Source organism: Xyrauchen texanus, chromosome 17 (genome assembly GCF_025860055.1).
Source record: "Xyrauchen texanus isolate HMW12.3.18 chromosome 17, RBS_HiC_50CHRs, whole genome shotgun sequence".
NCBI classification, from domain to species: Eukaryota; Metazoa; Chordata; class Actinopteri; order Cypriniformes; family Catostomidae; genus Xyrauchen; species Xyrauchen texanus.
Window position 1 is genome coordinate 20137651 of NC_068292.1, and position 16399 is coordinate 20154049.

The 16399-nt window shown below is 36.3% G+C and overlaps 2 protein-coding genes across 6 annotated transcripts; one reads left to right on the forward strand and one right to left on the reverse strand.

The window, feature by feature from the left end:
• The first annotated feature begins 587 nt into the window (after nucleotides 1-587).
• Nucleotides 588-7498, forward strand: LOC127658210 (visinin-like). Its single transcript, XM_052147376.1, has 3 exons — nucleotides 588-1256; nucleotides 5897-6008; nucleotides 6744-7498. The coding sequence occupies exons 1-3, from the start codon at nucleotides 876-878 to the stop codon at nucleotides 6827-6829; spliced, it is 579 nt and encodes a 192-aa protein (XP_052003336.1). The 5' UTR covers nucleotides 588-875; the 3' UTR covers nucleotides 6830-7498.
• Nucleotides 7499-7875: 377 nt separating this feature from the next.
• Nucleotides 7876-16347, reverse strand: si:ch211-149k23.9 (germ cell-specific gene 1-like protein). 5 transcript variants are annotated; one of them, XM_052147368.1, is made up of 7 exons: nucleotides 16215-16347; nucleotides 14386-14582; nucleotides 12369-12560; nucleotides 11882-11929; nucleotides 11296-11448; nucleotides 11024-11135; nucleotides 7922-10292 (listed from the first exon to the last, which is right to left on the reverse strand). In XM_052147368.1, exons 2-7 carry the CDS (start codon nucleotides 14579-14581, stop codon nucleotides 9920-9922), a joined length of 1074 nt encoding a protein of 357 aa, XP_052003328.1. In that variant the 5' UTR covers nucleotide 14582; nucleotides 16215-16347; the 3' UTR covers nucleotides 7922-9919. The 5 variants fall into 5 exon arrangements, with proteins under 5 accessions (XP_052003329.1, XP_052003328.1, XP_052003327.1 ...); XM_052147367.1 differs by having other exon boundaries at nucleotides 16166-16267; XM_052147366.1 differs by lacking the exon at nucleotides 16215-16347 and adding an exon at nucleotides 16133-16211.
• Between the last annotated feature and the right edge of the window lie 52 nt (nucleotides 16348-16399).

Here is a 16399-nt window from a genome sequence, read left to right on the forward strand (position 1 = left end):
GAGTTTTGTTGGAGTAACCTAATGTAGTCAAGTTAATTAAGACATTTTACAGTAAATAATATTTTTGACTTGAATATATTTTTATTTTTGATGTTGTTGCCTTTAATTTATGTATATTTACTGCATGAAGCACATTTTTAGGTTAACGTTTTAAAAGTGTCCTCGAAAACAACTGACAGATATGACAGACAGATAGACAGATAGACAGACAGACAGACAGCTAGACAGCTAGACAGATAGACAGATAGATAGATAGATAGATAGATAGATAGATAGATAGATAGATAGATAGATAGATAGATAGATAGATAGATAGATAGATAGAAACTTTGTGATTCAGTCATCAAATCTGATTTTGATTGCATCTGATGTTGTGTACTATGGATAAGGACTTTAATTCTAAGGGGATAGTCCCGAGCTGTTGATTGGGGGCTCAGCGGCTCAGCCATGTCAAATCCTTCTTTAAGGACATAAATCTACATTCAGAGGTAACAGCCTAAGTTCACCTGCCCCGCCCCACTCACCAATCCATCACCAGCCATCCCTCCTTCTTTGCCTCCGTCATCAATCTGTGGGTCATTCTTCCCTGTATATTTGAGAGCTTTATTTTCAGGCCGCTTTACAACAGATGCAGTTCTTCCTCTTTTAAGACAATCACACTTTACTCCTACTCTTACTCCATCCATCTGTCATCTCTCAAGACAGATCGAAGCACCAAGCTTTTTATGGGACAATAATTTACAAGCAAACCAAAAGAGAGATACTAAGGGACGATCCAGATAACATCAAATACACAAATTTGCTGTGTTTCTGGTCGGGAGAGGAAGACTTTGATTGTTTGAGCTCCTGACTGTGCTCTCAACCAGCAGTCAACAATGGGGAATGCCAAAAGCAGTGCTATGTCTAAAGAGATCCTGGAGGATCTGAAACTTAATACAAAATTCTCAGAGAATGAGCTGTCACAGTGGTATGATAATTTTCAGAAGCAGTGTCCATCAGGCCGTATCACACCAGAAGAGTTTAAAAAGATCTACGAACGCTTCTTCCCAGAAAGTGACACGACATCATATGCCCAGCATGTCTTCCGCTCCTTTGATACGAATGATGATGGAACACTGGATTTCAAGGAATACATTATTGCGCTGCATATGACATCAACTGGAAAGACAGAGCGTAAGCTGGAGTGGGCCTTCTCACTCTTTGATGTTGACAAGAATGGCTACATCACCAAATCAGAAGTGGGAGACATCTGCCAGGTTTGTGGCTTTATAAAAGATATACAAAGGGGAGTCGCAGTGGTCAAATAGTGTTGCAGACATTCACATATATGAAGCATGTTTGGCACTGTTGTGTGGCATCCCTTTAAAATCAGTGTACAAATGAGTGAGTTTGCTATTTGTATATACACTGTGGGGTTTACTTAAAAAAAAATAAATAAATAAATAAAACAGGAAACAAATTTCACAGAAATTGCTAGTAGATCTAACAGACCATATTTTCATGTAAAGCCTACATGCAATTCTTGGTGGCTTTAATTTGAAATTGTCAAGTAAATGTACTTTGTAATACTCAGTTTCAAGTACATTTTTACAGTTTTGGTCAAGCAAAGTAGCACTGAATTAATCCTTACTTTAAAATACTGTATGTACTACTATTTCAATGCTTTTTTTATGTACATGGTATTTTACCACATAACACAACAACCTTCCACAGGGAATCTTAATGCATGCAAATATAGTCTACTATAGTGTTTCTCAGCTGGTGGGTCGCCGTTCTATTCAGACCGGGTCACAGACAACAGGGATAGAACAATGCCATGGCTTTTCCATGGAAGATTTTTCAGCGGCCGCCCAAGTGATAGAGATTATGTAATGATAACATAATATTTAATGAAGAGATTATTTAATTATAATCTTGCATTCAGCTAAAGACTTCTCGCGGTATTTTCGCGGTGTGATTAAAGCATTCACGTGAGTGTAACGGTAGGCCTATCAGCTAATGATCTACTCTGCTCTCTGACGCACACGTGCAACTACCGGGCTTCCCTCAATATTGCAGACCTCAAAACTGATGTGACCCATTTGAATTCTAGTGAGACTTTTCTAGTTTAAAGCCTTACGGAGGAAGTCAAGTCAAACCTCTCAAACAGTAGGCAGCCCTGACATACCAAACAGCACCTAGGAGGAAAAGAGCACCAATGTTCTATATGATAAATACATTTTACTTTACAAAATTGTTTCACGATTTTACATGAGTAAATGTAACTGTTATATTTTGACAAAATGTTATAGTTTCATATGAAATAATCTAAAGGTAGAATCTACTAGACCTCATTTTATATCAACAGTGGCAGTTGTAGTTAAAGTTTCAAGATGTGTTTCAGCTAGTATTTTCTATTTTCATCAATATATATAATGTATTATTATTATTAGCCTACTTCTATTTAAGACTAGCTACACTGACCTAACCATGGAAACAAGGAGACTTTTCTTCTGTGTAATATGTGTGTTCTGTTTGAATGATGTTTGAAATTAGGAAACAAATGGGATAATAATGGGCTCATAGCATATAAAGAAAGTCCTGAAGCAAAACCAGTTGAGAACGGTAATGATTTATGGTAGTCACGTTGCATTACTGGTGATTTAACCAAGATTTTGAGCTTCGCACTCAGAGCTGAACACTTCGTGCACAAAACATTATGATGGTAACAATCAACAGATTTTTTTTTTCTTATCATGAACGGGTAATTTTACAAACAATACAAATAATACAAACTTCACAAAGCAAGAAGTTACCAAATGTAACAACAAATCTGAGTAAATTACAAACAGTGAAACTATGGAAGCTCAAGAAGTATTCAAGCCCAGTGCATGCTGGAAACACCAGTTTCGAAATAAAATGTACATATTTAATTTATCTGTGAAATTTACTCAAATTAGTTAATTAATATTACAAGATTTTCTACTTTAGTTTGAGTAATTGAATACAAATGTAGAATTTACTATATGTTTTCAAATTCATGCTTAAACTAACTTTTTCAATGTAGAAAGTACTTATATATATTTATTTGTTTAGTGGGGAAAACTGAGGCTAGTTGTCACACTCCAATGAATATTTCTCAGGGTAGGTTTAATTTCTGTATAGGCAAGTCTTGGCTGCAAAATCATGATTGAAGATTGTATTGGCCAGGAAAATAGATACAGTTCATTGAACACAGGTCAACCAGCTATTGAGGCATGTTGCAAAGTATTTCTAGCAAGTCAGTCCACACTTGGCCATCTTTGGAAAGCTCTCGGGGTGCTATTTCCAGTCATGCCAGTGCTGCTCTTATCTACTTGAATGGGGGGACACCGAAATCTCAAAAAACAGTTGATCAAGATTACTATCAAAGAGCATATTTCAAATCAGCAATAAAATATGATAATATTGAAATCATAAAATGTGCTCCTTTACCTCATATTACGCTAAAACATGCAATTTTCCCGTCTTGTATAGCTAATGTGCATGCGCGTTAGCGAGTTGATTGACAGGCGATGTCTGTATCTAAAAGGTGAGGAAAAAGGCTCTTTTACCTGTAAGGTGGGACTTCCTTTCTACATCCATTGACCATTGGGTGCTAGAGCTTCTTGGTTGGGTGTTCCAATTTCTCCCATTCATTTAATAGAAGTGGCCTGTCTCTGCTAAATACACTCTGGCATGTTGTTGCTCTATATGAAGTAAGCTGTAACAACAGAACCTGCTCTTAAGCAATTATGAAACACATAACGATTCCTGAAAATGCAAATAATGTACAAAAATATCAAACCATAGTTTTGTCCAACAAATATTGTAATTTTAATCTGTAAATTTACAGTTATTACAAAAATATGGGATATTGGAATTTAATTTGGCATTTCATTTGAACTAGATATTTGAAACCGACTTACAAAGCCAATGTTTTTGTATTTAGACTTTTCACTTAAATCTTTGAAGTTAATGAGATACATTCCTAGTGAAACCTTGCCCCACCCTCCCCTTTACAGTACTCTTGCTGATAACCATCTTACGCTTTCTAGGGCTCACACATCACAATTCACATATTCTCTTTTTTGTTTAATTGGCACAATAATTCAGCTTGCCTTTTTAACACAAGGGCTCAGTGAGAATAAAGTAGATGCATGTCTTATGAGCTTTGCCTTGAGCTAGTGTCTCAGAGCATGGATAATGGAATTGGCCAATCCTAGAATAATCCAGCCGATAAATGGTTTAGTGCTCAGACAACAAAAGCGCACAGATGCCTTTTAGGATACAGACGGCCATCTCCACTGTAAGCACAGAGAAAGTTGGGCGGGGATTACTCCGTGAGGCACTTTATTTAGAAAGATGCTGGGTCAAATTATTCACTTGATAACGCAAACATTAGGATCAAGTGATTTAAATCACAAATACATGTCTATTGACAAGTACAAGGAAAAATGAAAGACGTGAGGCAGAGAAGTGGTGTCAGATCCAGTATGTTTATCTTAAAAATGTGAGGTTTATCCATTAGTCCAGAAAATAAAGAATACAAAGCAAAGAAAACAAATCAAAATACTGTATATACAACTCTGATGTTAAAGCTATCTATTAAAACATGTGAACAAAAGATTCTTTCAAGTAAACGATTAATGATGGAGTGTAGAAAAATGACAGATATTGTCAGAGTATAGACGTCATGTGTAATTTACCATATAGACCATTTAGAATACTGAAGTACAGTCTAACAGCGGGGTAATACCGTTAAGCAAATTGGTGTTGAAACAAGTTGTACAAGGTTGAACAGCCAATAAAATATTTCCAGTGAACAAAAACATGGGATGTGAAAATAAGACGTGAATTAGGATATCAAGACATTGAACAGCTGTTTTCTTTCGTATAACCTGTCTATGTTCATTTTCTGGAAATAGCACTTATTTGAGAGGTGCTCAAGAGTTTTAAGCAAGAGCTTAACTGAGAAACAGAAACAGATCTTAATCACGTTTTAATCTGTAATAAGTGTCGAAGCTTGTTGAAATGGCAGTTATGACTGATTCAGCAGATTAACATACAGGACAATGAAAAAGCTTATACTTAAAAAATGACATACTAGCATACAGCAAAAATCAGTTTTTAAATATTTTTTACTTGAATCAGACCAGTTAATTTAGATGTTACAACATGAACACATTTTCTTCAGGTTACCACTGTTTTATTGAAGCTAGGCTGTAGGCATTCTTTGATCAGAATAATGGAATAGAATTTAGTTCATTGTCTGCCAATGATCAACAGTTAACAAACTTTGTGTTCGCTGTGTAGATGTCAGTTTGAATAAAATGAAATGTAAAAATGTCGCTGTCATTGTGCCAGAGACTGCAAGAAAAAGAGCATTAAAGATTGACAAAACCTGCTCTGACGCCAGGAGCTTTGGCTCTGCTTCTAATCTGTATTATTCTTAAAGAACGTGCCTTATGTGTCTCAGATAAATGCCTCCTCAGCTCACTCCTAAAGATCCAGGTCAGCCCTGGTAAAGTGAAACTAAACCCTTAGCTTGAACGTTCTTGTGACGATTAACTCAGGACAGGCATTTTCAGAGCAGGTGGTCATTCATTTGTCACTCCTAAGTAACTAATGACTCTAAGAGGGACTAGTAGTGTCACCAACTGTCATTTTCTGTCATTTTTCCATATATCCTGTCTATTTATTGGCACAAAAAATATAGTTATAAACCAAAATTTTTATTATTCAATACCATTTTGACATTTGACATTTCCTTTGCATTTAAAGCCATAAATATCAGTGAAAGAGCTCTTAAAAATCAGGACTTTTGGGTAACTTCTCTTAGAAATATTAGTTTTGACATCAGTCTGTTATTTTTCTTTTCCATCTCTTGAATCCTCAGGCTATCTTTAAGCTGATTCCTAAAGAGGAACAAGACAAGCTTCCAGCAGACGAGAGCACTCCAGAGAAGAGAGCAGACAAGCTGTGGTCTTTCTTTAATAAGCAAGACAATGGTAAGATTTCAAAGGTCCAATTCTCGCAAAATGAAAATTCGGTCATAATTCATCAAGATTTTCGCACATTAATTAAAGTTTGGGTTGTTTCTGACCAAAACCTATTGTATGCCTTCAGAAGACATGAAATAGGATGCAATAGTTGCATTGACAACTTTTATGATACTTTAGGGTCCTTTTATTAAAGTAAGTTGCTACCAACTGCCATAGTTTTTAAAAAACAAACTGGGTTATTTATTAAAAAGTTTCTCATAAGAAAGAAAGTTACATGTATGTATAGCTGCAGGCTGGAGATGCATCTCCAAATGAGGGCGGAATCTCCAAAAGGGGGTGGGGGTTGCTTCAGAAGGAGAATGAGCCAGCTCCAAAAGGGGGCGACAAGTCCACACACGGTTAAGCATGGGGAAAGTGTTAGGTTAGGGGCTCTGTATATCCTTGCTGGTGGTTTGTCACTCCCGTCCCTTTTTTGGAGCTTGGCCTGCAGCTATATCCTTCTCCAACATGAGGGTGAGGGTAATTTTTGGATGAACTATTCCTTGTAAACTCAGTCTTACCAATCGTACCAATGGATACAAGGTAAACATGTGAAACATTTTATTTTAATATGGGTCATTTCCAAACTTCATAACAAAGAATAAAATCGCAAAGTTATAAATTAAAGAGCTGCTTTTGAAAGCATGAATGTGTACATTTGTTTAAGGGTTCTTTCTCATTATATGTCTTTCTTTCTTACAGACCGATTGGCTGAGGGGGAGTTTATTCAGGGCATTCTTGACAATGAAGATGCTCTCCACCTCATTCAATATGAGCCCCATAAGTAGAAAGTGAAAACAATGAAATTATATATTTTTCCTCTGGCCCTTTACTTTTTGCATTTTGTTTGTTTTTAACCTTCACCTGTTAAATCAGAATACATCTGACTGTCTTCTTGTATTAGGGCTATATGTTCGAACCATTTTGTAAACATTATCTGACAGCTCATTAATCTCAATATGTTTTTGAGTGAGACCTCACAATAAGACATGATAGCAGTAGGAGGATAGGTTCTAGTGATTCTCATTAGTGTCGACAAACAAGTTTAATTGTAGAGTGTTTCTTATGGGAACATGCCATTATGATGAAATACTTTAAAACATGTAAACAAAAATGTATCACAATCACAAAAGCCAATAATTTTTTGTTTTTACAATGTTGTGTAATTGTTTAGGTAGGGTAACAGTTCAATGCATCCACTGGAAAGGCCAGCATGTTTATCTCTGTCTGCTAGAGGGGCAGAGGGGTTTAACATTCTTGTGGCAAAATTACCCGTAATCCTGGATTATCTTTGTGTGTGTGTCAACTGCAAAGTTTGGCCAGACGGTGATAAAAACCAAATAATGCTTTGTGAACACAGGTACATTGAATTTTAGCCAGTATACAAGTAAGTTTGCAATATTTGTTTGAGTGTGTCTGTTAAAGATATATAAAAGAGCACTGTTTACTAACAGTTTCTTCTCTCACTGGCTGTTTTAGTCCAAGTTTGGATTACTGACATAATCATCTGTCCAACATCAGAAAAAAAGACTTTCCAAAATCTCCAACTGCTCCATATATATCCTCTCTACCTATTACTCTTTCTGAGTCTTTTCCATTTCATCTGGTCTCCCTCATATTGAACATTTGTTATAATTATCTGACAGAAAAAGACAAAATACAAGGAACAGTACAAAGAACAGCAGAATGGGCTTTGCAGATGTGTCCATTTGTCATTGTAATTACACAAATATTTTAAATAATGTGTAAGGCAATGAAACAATTTGTTCTTAATATGTACGTATACAAATTAATGAACATAAATGAATTCAAATGGATATGAATGGAATCAGACAGAATGTCAAAAATGCAGCTCTTTTAAATGTTTAAGCATATTTCAATAACCACAAGTTAAACATTTTCACCCCTTCTTACCAGTGCATGTAGAAATAGCTTTATTTTTGTTTTAATAATTGCCTATAACAATCCACATACATTCACATACATACACATGTGCTTCCGTTGAATCAACTTCTTATTCAACAAAACATTTGGTATGCCTTTACATTTAAACTTTTTTTTTTTATCTCACACAGGCATTCCTTATACATGTTTGGCTATTGTCTTTGTGTATGTTCAAATTGCATGTTTGAAACAGCATAACCAAACGGAATGAATTCTTTTTACAGTATTGTCAATCGGCAACCACAAATTGGAAATGTAAAAATATACATGTGTGAGCATTCGCAATTTGCCAACATGGAACAAAATAGAAAACATGGGAGAGAAACCAAAGACAAGAAGGGACAAGAGACCTGTCAGATTGGTCAGAAAGGTGGGTGTGGGCCCCATTAATGAGGTCAAAGTGTTGGTCATAGGTCCCATCAAAGGCATGGAGGCAGAGGGAACTATTGTCTAATGAAGTCTGGACAACGTGGGGTAAACAGAGGCCTTACCATGTCAGAAACGAACAGATTCGCTAACCCTAATCTGAAAAGGTCAACTGACAAGTCACTAATAAGAACATTTTACCAAAAAAAGAAAAAAAAAAATAATAATAATCCTGGATGTCTGCTAGATCTGCAATATGTTATTACAGTACAGTAAAAGTCCTATAGAGTAAATAAGATTACTGTATACACCGCAGGGTATGTTACACAGTTCTTACAGTTTTATTTACATTATTGACTATATACACTACACTCTTAACTAACAGAAATTAAAATTGCAGTAACACATCTTCATTGATCACACCACTTGATGGTTCAAAACAATTACACATTGAATAGATATTTGAAGAATTTTTGATTCTGTAAATTTTGCATGTAATGGAAGTGTATTGCCTAATGTTGCAACCAATATCAACATGTGTCAGCATCTTTAAAGGCAATTTATACATGTACATTGCTAATAAATGGTAGTAAAAAGGACTACCTTAAACAAAAGAAAAAAAGATCATCAAATGCTCCCATTTCATGCCGCAATTATTATTTTTTTAATGTTTGTGTGCAAGAAAATATTTACGACTCTAATGAATGAAAAAAAAACTGTAATAACAAATAAAGAAAGAAATAAACACAAAATAATGATAATAGAGTAAAATAAATATTTGCGCAATTATTTACACAACTGAACATTTTTTTAAACTAAGTGATGATTACTGGGCTATACTGTAGTGATGTAAAAATGTGCTGTTGGTTCATGAGAACATGATGCAAGAACAGATTTAAAAACAAAAACAAAAAGAGAGATCAAATTCACCCACAGTTTCTCATGCTTTTAAACATGTCTGATCAAGAACTTTCATATGTACTTTGGTTACGTAATCAGATACATTTCACATTCGATGAGTTTCATGGTTATTGCATAGCAGAGATGAAACAGCAGGTAGCAGGTAAATAGTTCACTACAACATTTTAACAAAATCTTTTTACATTGCCAGTGGCTATTTAAGCTTTAGGTTTTTATTTATAAATTGCTTTGGGGTGACAATCCTGAAAAAAAAAAAAAAAAACAAGATAGCAGAAAACCAATAATAAAATATTACAAATGAGACAACAGCAAAACAGAAAATAACAGACCTCATGATTTGACAGTCTCAGTGTAATCCACTCAAGAGTCTCATACTCTTCAAAACATAGATACAATTTCCTAGAATCCTTACACGAGGAAATCTACTCACTGCACAATTAACAGGTGACACCTGTCTCACACATACTAGCTCTCTGAATCTCTCGAACTCCTCTCTCCACTCACACTGACTGAATTTCAGCCACATTCATGCTGGGAAAAAAATATCTTTAGAGAAGGATAACATTACACTATTTTAATCAACTGTGCAAGAAAAACATTCAAGGCCATTGTTATCAATACAGCTCAAATGTAATCCCAAATTGCATTTAGCAAGGAGAGTCAGATCCCTTCATGGCCTCCTTCATCTGATCCATTTCTCTCTCACAGTCCTCACATGTATCCGGTCCACACCCACCAACCAGCACCAGGGTGGGCACATTGCCCTCTCTCCCCATTCCCATGCTCCCATCTGATGCCCACACAGAGTCTATCATCCCATCTGGGCACTGTAATAGTCCACTGACAGAGTACAGCCCGCCCCCTGGGACCACCTCGTCATATGCTGGAGCGTGGCTTGTTGCACGTGCATCCTCTAGTCGAAGCCTCTGCCGGTGACGCCGCTCAATGACTGTTTTAGTGTAAGAATTAAGGGTCATAACTGCAGCACCCATGCAGCAACTAAAAGAAACCCATGCCAGCCTTGGAATTGATGGGTAAAGAAAAGACAGCAAGAGAGAGAGAGTTTAGCACTAGACATGAGTTACTCTTGTCACAGAATCAGTTAATTGTTCTAAACCTCAGATTTTTTATTGTGTCCCATTTTCTTTACAACCAACAGTAAAGAAAAAGCAAAAATGTTACTTTTCATCTAGCTATTAGCTCATTTGCACTATTAAACTGATGCACCACATTCGGTTACAAAACATGCAACAACCAATCGCATTTGGCATTCCTGACAGCAAACCTAGAGTGATGTGTCTATTTGCACTATATTTGAAAAAGTACAAGCATGAATGAAATCTGAGGGTTAGGCAGAGTGGAAGATTTTCAGTAAATGACAACTTAAATTTCAGTCTTTTATCTGATTTATCTATAGATTTATCATATGGCTTCAGGACACTCAGACTGCTGGAGCATGAGTTATATGGACTACTTTTATGTCACTTATTATTATTTGTTGGACATTTGTTGAGCTCAACAGCATCTGATCCCATTCACTTTCATTGAATGTAAAAGATCACACAGGAAATTAAAAACAGACAAAAAGAAAGGATTGGTTTTGGAACAACATGAGGGTGAGTAAATGAGGGTAGACTTTTATTTTGGGGTGAACAAACTCTCAAATCGTTATCAGTTCTAATCTACCTATATCTAAAAATTTAACATACTCAGTGTTGGATTACACTGAGTAAACAGCCGAGTGTACTCACGCAAATGACCAGCCATAGTCCCATGTCTGAGGTCTCCAGTCTTTGGGTCCCACAATTACAGTAAGCTGAAATACAGTGGTGTACATCATATGAGCCACCATCCCCAATAGCCCTAAAAGAAATCAGGGGTTATTAGGAGGAAACAACTGTGCTGATAGTATGGTGATAGAGTGTGCAATGAGAGTCAGAATCAAAATCATGCTTTAACACTGAACAATAATACCTAAATGTCAATCTGTTAACTAAAGAGAGACTAATGACAAGTCTTTTACCTGAGAGCACAGTGCATATGGCTGCGAAAGCATTGATTTTGAGTGCATGCATTTCTTTATGAAAACACAACACCTCCAGCCACATGAGTAGAAAACCCATCCCTAACAAACTGATGTACATGAACTCAGCAATCATTGATAACCATAGAACACCTGCAGCAAGAAGACAGAGGTGCACACTGTACATCACATATATATAATTAATTCAATTCATATATATAGCATCGTAAGCTAACAATGAACAAAAACCTTTTCTGCAGCATTTATTATTATTTTATATTATAATGTTTATAAATACAGCTACTACTGTTCATTGTTAGTTCTTGTTAGTTCATAATGCAAGTAATGTTAAGGTAAAGAACTTTTAATTTTAAAAATGTATAAATACTTATAAATTGAAATTAACCAAGATAAATAGCAACATGTGTACAAAAATCTTTGTTAGTTTATGATACATAATACATTAACTAATGTCCGCACATAGAACCTTATGGGAAAAGAGCACACACACATACATACACACACACACACACACACACACACACACACACACACACACACACATGCACATATACATCATTCTCACCATGAGTCTCTCCAGGGGTAAGATCCAAAAACCTGCGACATCGTTCTCCTGTAAAGTAGCAGAACAAATAATACCAATGGAATCCAATGAATATACTCTCTATATCATAAATAGGTTTAATTCATACAACAGTGCAATTATATGCATTTACTTTTCATTTATATTCATTCTTTTAGAAGACGCACCTGACAATTGAGGATTACTACAACAACAACAACAAAATTCTAGAGAGACAATGACACGAGAAGCGCTGCATTATTAAGTTCTAGAATTGCTCAGAAATTTACAAAGAGTACAATCTAATACAGGGATTAAAGTTGAAAGCATAAGTGCAGTAACAGTAGTGAGTCAAGTGCTCATAAGTTGATTGGATAGATCAACAGTATGCCTGTATGAAGTATTTTAAAATGAATACGTCATTTGGGAGACTAAACCACTATAATTAACTGGATGAAAATCAAAAATGTTATGACACTTTTCCTCTCACCATCAGCATGTCTTTCACAAGATTCCCAAAAACCTGTGTGGAAATATCGAAAGGTATATTTGTCCTCTCCTGTCTCCCAGATGTAATTGACTGCATTGGCTAATTGCCTCTGTCGAATCTTAGCAAGTTCCTCCCTTCGCTTTGGTGATATTGTTCTATTGGATGGGCCCCAGGGATCTGGGGTGGGGCTCTCTGAAGAGAAAAGAGAAGACAGGAGTGTGGCGACTGAGATATATTAATTTAATTAATATAATATTAATATAATTAAGTATATATACATATACATATCTGTATGTATGTACTGTACCTAATAAAGTGTGTGTGTGTGTGTGTGTGTGTGTGTGTGTGTGTGTGTGTGTATATACACACACACTTTATAAGGTACACCTGTAGACCTACTTATTCATACGATTATCTAACCAGCCAATTGTTTGGCAGCAGTGCATTGCATAAAATCGTCTTGGTTACTGTTGTAACCTCCATTCCCTGATGGAGGGAACGAGACATTGTGTCAATGTAGTGACACTAAGGGTTGCCCTTGGGATACCTCTGACATTTGAGAAAATGGCAATGAAAATTGGCGAGTGTAATTTGCCACGAGGGGCATCAAGGGGACAATCGCGTCTGATGTACCTGCAGATGGGGCCTTGCAGAGGGTCGGAGCAGGAACTGCTACATCAAAAGTGACCACATACAGGAACTACACAGAGACAGAAAGTCATCTTTAAAAAGACGCTTTCTGTCAGTGCTTACTCTTTTAGAGGAATACTCTTTTAAGTATACTCTTTTAGTGTAGCTGCCGAAGTGCCCAGCAGCGTTCTCTGCACTTATCCGTGCGAGAGGGGAGAACCCGCTCCAATGCGCCATATAGCCAACAGTTTAGAATGCTTTGCTTTCAAGGTGAATGGAATGGCAGTGGAATACATAGACACAGCTCGCCTCTGAAGAACAAATCTGAATGAGTGGTTGCAAATTCCACTCACCAATTTTCATTGGCCTTTTTCAAAAATCAGAGGTGTTTGGGGCTCCAAATAGCGACCCCTAGTGTCACTACATTGACACAACGTCGAGTGAGTGACAGATAGAGAACATTCAGATACTGGTAAGGGGCTTCAATTAATGTTCACATCAACATCAGAATGGGGAAAAATATGATCTCAGCGATTCTGAAACTGCTGATCTCCTGGGATTTTCAAACACAATAGTCTCTAGAGTTACTCAGAATGGTGCCAAAAACAAAAAACATCAATTGAGCAGCAGCTCTGTGGACGAAAACCCCTTGCTGATGAGCGAGGTCAATGGAGAATGGCCAGAGTGGTTCAAGTTGAGAGAAAGGCTACAGTAACTCTGTACAACTGCAGTGAGCAGAATAGCATCTCAGAATGCACAACACATCGAACTTTGAGGCGAATGGGCTACAAAAGCTTGTCGGGTTTCAGTTCTGTCAGCCAAGAACAGAAATCTGAGGCTACAGTGATTGTTGGTGCTAGAGAAGAGAAGGGGGAAAAAAAAAAAACAAAAAGGCGTTTTTTCCCATAGAACCATTTTTTTTTTTTTTTTTTTGCACCATTCTCTATACACTCAGGGGTAGAGCAGGGGTGTCAAGCTCAGTTCCTGGAGGGCCACACTCCACCAGTGTACCAATAAACTTAAACAAAAAGACACAAACATAAACACATGCAGGGCAGCTGCCCATAAATCTCTCTCTCTCTCTCTCGAACTGCTGCCTCCGGTCGCCTTTATCCCTCTCGGGCTTGATCAGCCTGATTAGGGGCCGGGTGTGCAGCATCACGACCCGGCCCCACCCTGCCACAGAGTGTTAAAAAAGTCTTGCCATTGTTTCATCTATATTAACAATTCAGTTTTAAATCATTATGTTATGCAAACTAAGCAGTTCAGGTTCAGATCTAAAAACAAGCAATTCAGCACTGGTTCTCAGCTGTTCTTTCTGTCCACTCATATCCTTCATTTTCTTGCAACAATTATACCAATAATATCAAACCTGAAGATATCATACCTGTAGTGTAAGGCTCACTGTTGTTCTGACCACAGTTCTTCATCTTGACAGGTGAAAGGCAGAGTGGTTTAACCACCTTGTGCGTTCCCTCGCACCAGTATGATGTGCAGAATGCCAGCACAGATAACGAAAGAGCAAGGGAGGTGAAGAAAAGAGACAGCAGGGAGCGAGAACGTCTGGACATGTGGTCCAACATGCTGACCAGATGGAGAGCAGAAGAGAAGAAATGATGAACAATAGATGTTAAGGAAGAAGGCGTGAGTTATTTGATTCAAGGGGGGAATTTCAGCAAACAGATGAGAGCAGAACAGAGATAAGAAAGGGCAAATAAGGATATCAGTGACCAAGTACAAAAAGAATGGGATGGGATGAGTATTAAATTGAGAAAAGTACATAAAGCAGAAATGAGTAATAGAGATCTCTGTGACAGATGGCAAGGTAAGTGAAGATGTGGATTTACAAAATGAGAGGGTCAGATGAGGAAAGAACTTTGGTAAGAGTGGAAAGAAGGACATATGTCAGGCATTTCATAATATATTTTGCTCATACACATTTAAACTATGTGCTTTGTAGATGTTGTCTATAAAACCAATATAATAAAATACAGTAAGTCCTTGAAGGAGTTCTATAAACCATATAAATGCATTGTGGAAATTTTCCTTTATAAGGTATTTCAGTTGGTCAACTAATTATTCATTTGTTTTATTTATTATACTGTAAAGCTAATTTATTTTTGTAAGTAATTAAAATTTTTGATGTTTTTATTGTCCATCAAATACTGTGAGATAAATAATTACTTTCTCATTTGCTTACTTACGATTTAAAAAAAGAAAATGTAAAACTCAAGTACTTGATAAACCAATTGTTCGCTTTAAAAACCAGAGGTGACAAAACCAGAAATTAGCCTTCATATAATTATGAAATTCTTCCCATGTCAATTCAAATAACCCAGTCAAAATAATCTAGACCTAAACTTTTTCAAAACATGTATATGTACAGCTGAATACATTACATTGAATGCTCCCATCTTCACTTTCCCTAAAAACATCACCCACTCAGTACACCACTGAATGGAATTAGAAATGAGAAGGAAAAAAAAGCAGAAAGAGAGAGGGAATTCAAAGGATTATGTTTGAAGTTACGTGATAAAATTATTAGATAAGCTCTTGCATTAAGTCTAACTTTCCTTGTAATCCTCTAATAATCTATTTTAATCTGTGTAGGGCTTTGTAGGTGTGCTATGGAAAAAAAAATTAATAGCTTCACTTTTTCTATCCTCAAAGTCAGATTACAATTTTTATCTTTCTGACTGTTTCATTTTTAGATTTCTTTGGTCCATCAATGATTAAAAGACAAAAAAACACATTGTACACTTGATTTATCAGGCTAAGGTTTCTTAACTTGCTAATTGAGCACATAGTCTAAATTTGAGTTCCATTAATGTTCTTTTAAGGAATATAAAAGAGGCGTAAAAGACACAGTACATCTGCTAATCAGAGATTATTCTCAAACCTTAAATTTTTGGGATAAAAAAACATAATACATTTTTTTTCCACGATAGTACCAGTGTTTTACTACAAAATGCATTGCGATGTAAGGGTAATACGTTTATTCTTTAGATAAATTAAATCTGCAACAATGAGAGTTTACAAAAGCTCTGCACCTACTTAAATGTATATTATACTTTTACAAACAGTATATTTTTAAGACAAAATATATATCCTTCACATAAAATGTAGAATTTTACCTGAGAACTTTATTCTCCTTACATCATGCTCACCATCAATTCCTTCTTAATTCAATCCATTCATTTTTACTCATTTTTGTACCTTCAGCGCAGTTATCGCAGTTCTCTTTAGTCGACCAAATAGTTTATCTCCTTATCCTTTTGCTCTTATTTCAGGTTTTTTGGTACAATCCTTCAGCAATCTCCTCCTTTTCCTGCCTTTCCTTGGAAATTGGTGTCACAGTCTAACCCCAACATCCATAATCCCGCTTTAGTCCATGTGTTAGC

Coding starts and splice junctions, on each gene's coding strand:
- LOC127658210 (XM_052147376.1), top strand. CDS start 876: ATGGGGAATGCCAAAAGCAGTGCTATGTCTAAAGAGATCCTGGAGGAT. Junction 1,257..5,896: donor AAGTGGGAGACATCTGCCAG/GTTTGTGGCTTT, acceptor TTGAATCCTCAG/GCTATCTTTAAGCTGATTCC. Junction 6,009..6,743: donor CTTTAATAAGCAAGACAATG/GTAAGATTTCAA, acceptor TCTTTCTTACAG/ACCGATTGGCTGAGGGGGAG.
- si:ch211-149k23.9 (XM_052147368.1), bottom strand. CDS start 14,581: ATGTTGGACCACATGTCCAGACGTTCTCGCTCCCTGCTGTCTCTTTTC. Junction 11,449..11,881: donor TACCCCTGGAGAGACTCATG/GTGAGAATGATG, acceptor TTCTTGCTGCAG/GTGTTCTATGGTTATCAATG. Junction 11,136..11,295: donor CATATGCACTGTGCTCTCAG/GTAAAAGACTTG, acceptor GATTTCTTTTAG/GGCTATTGGGGATGGTGGCT.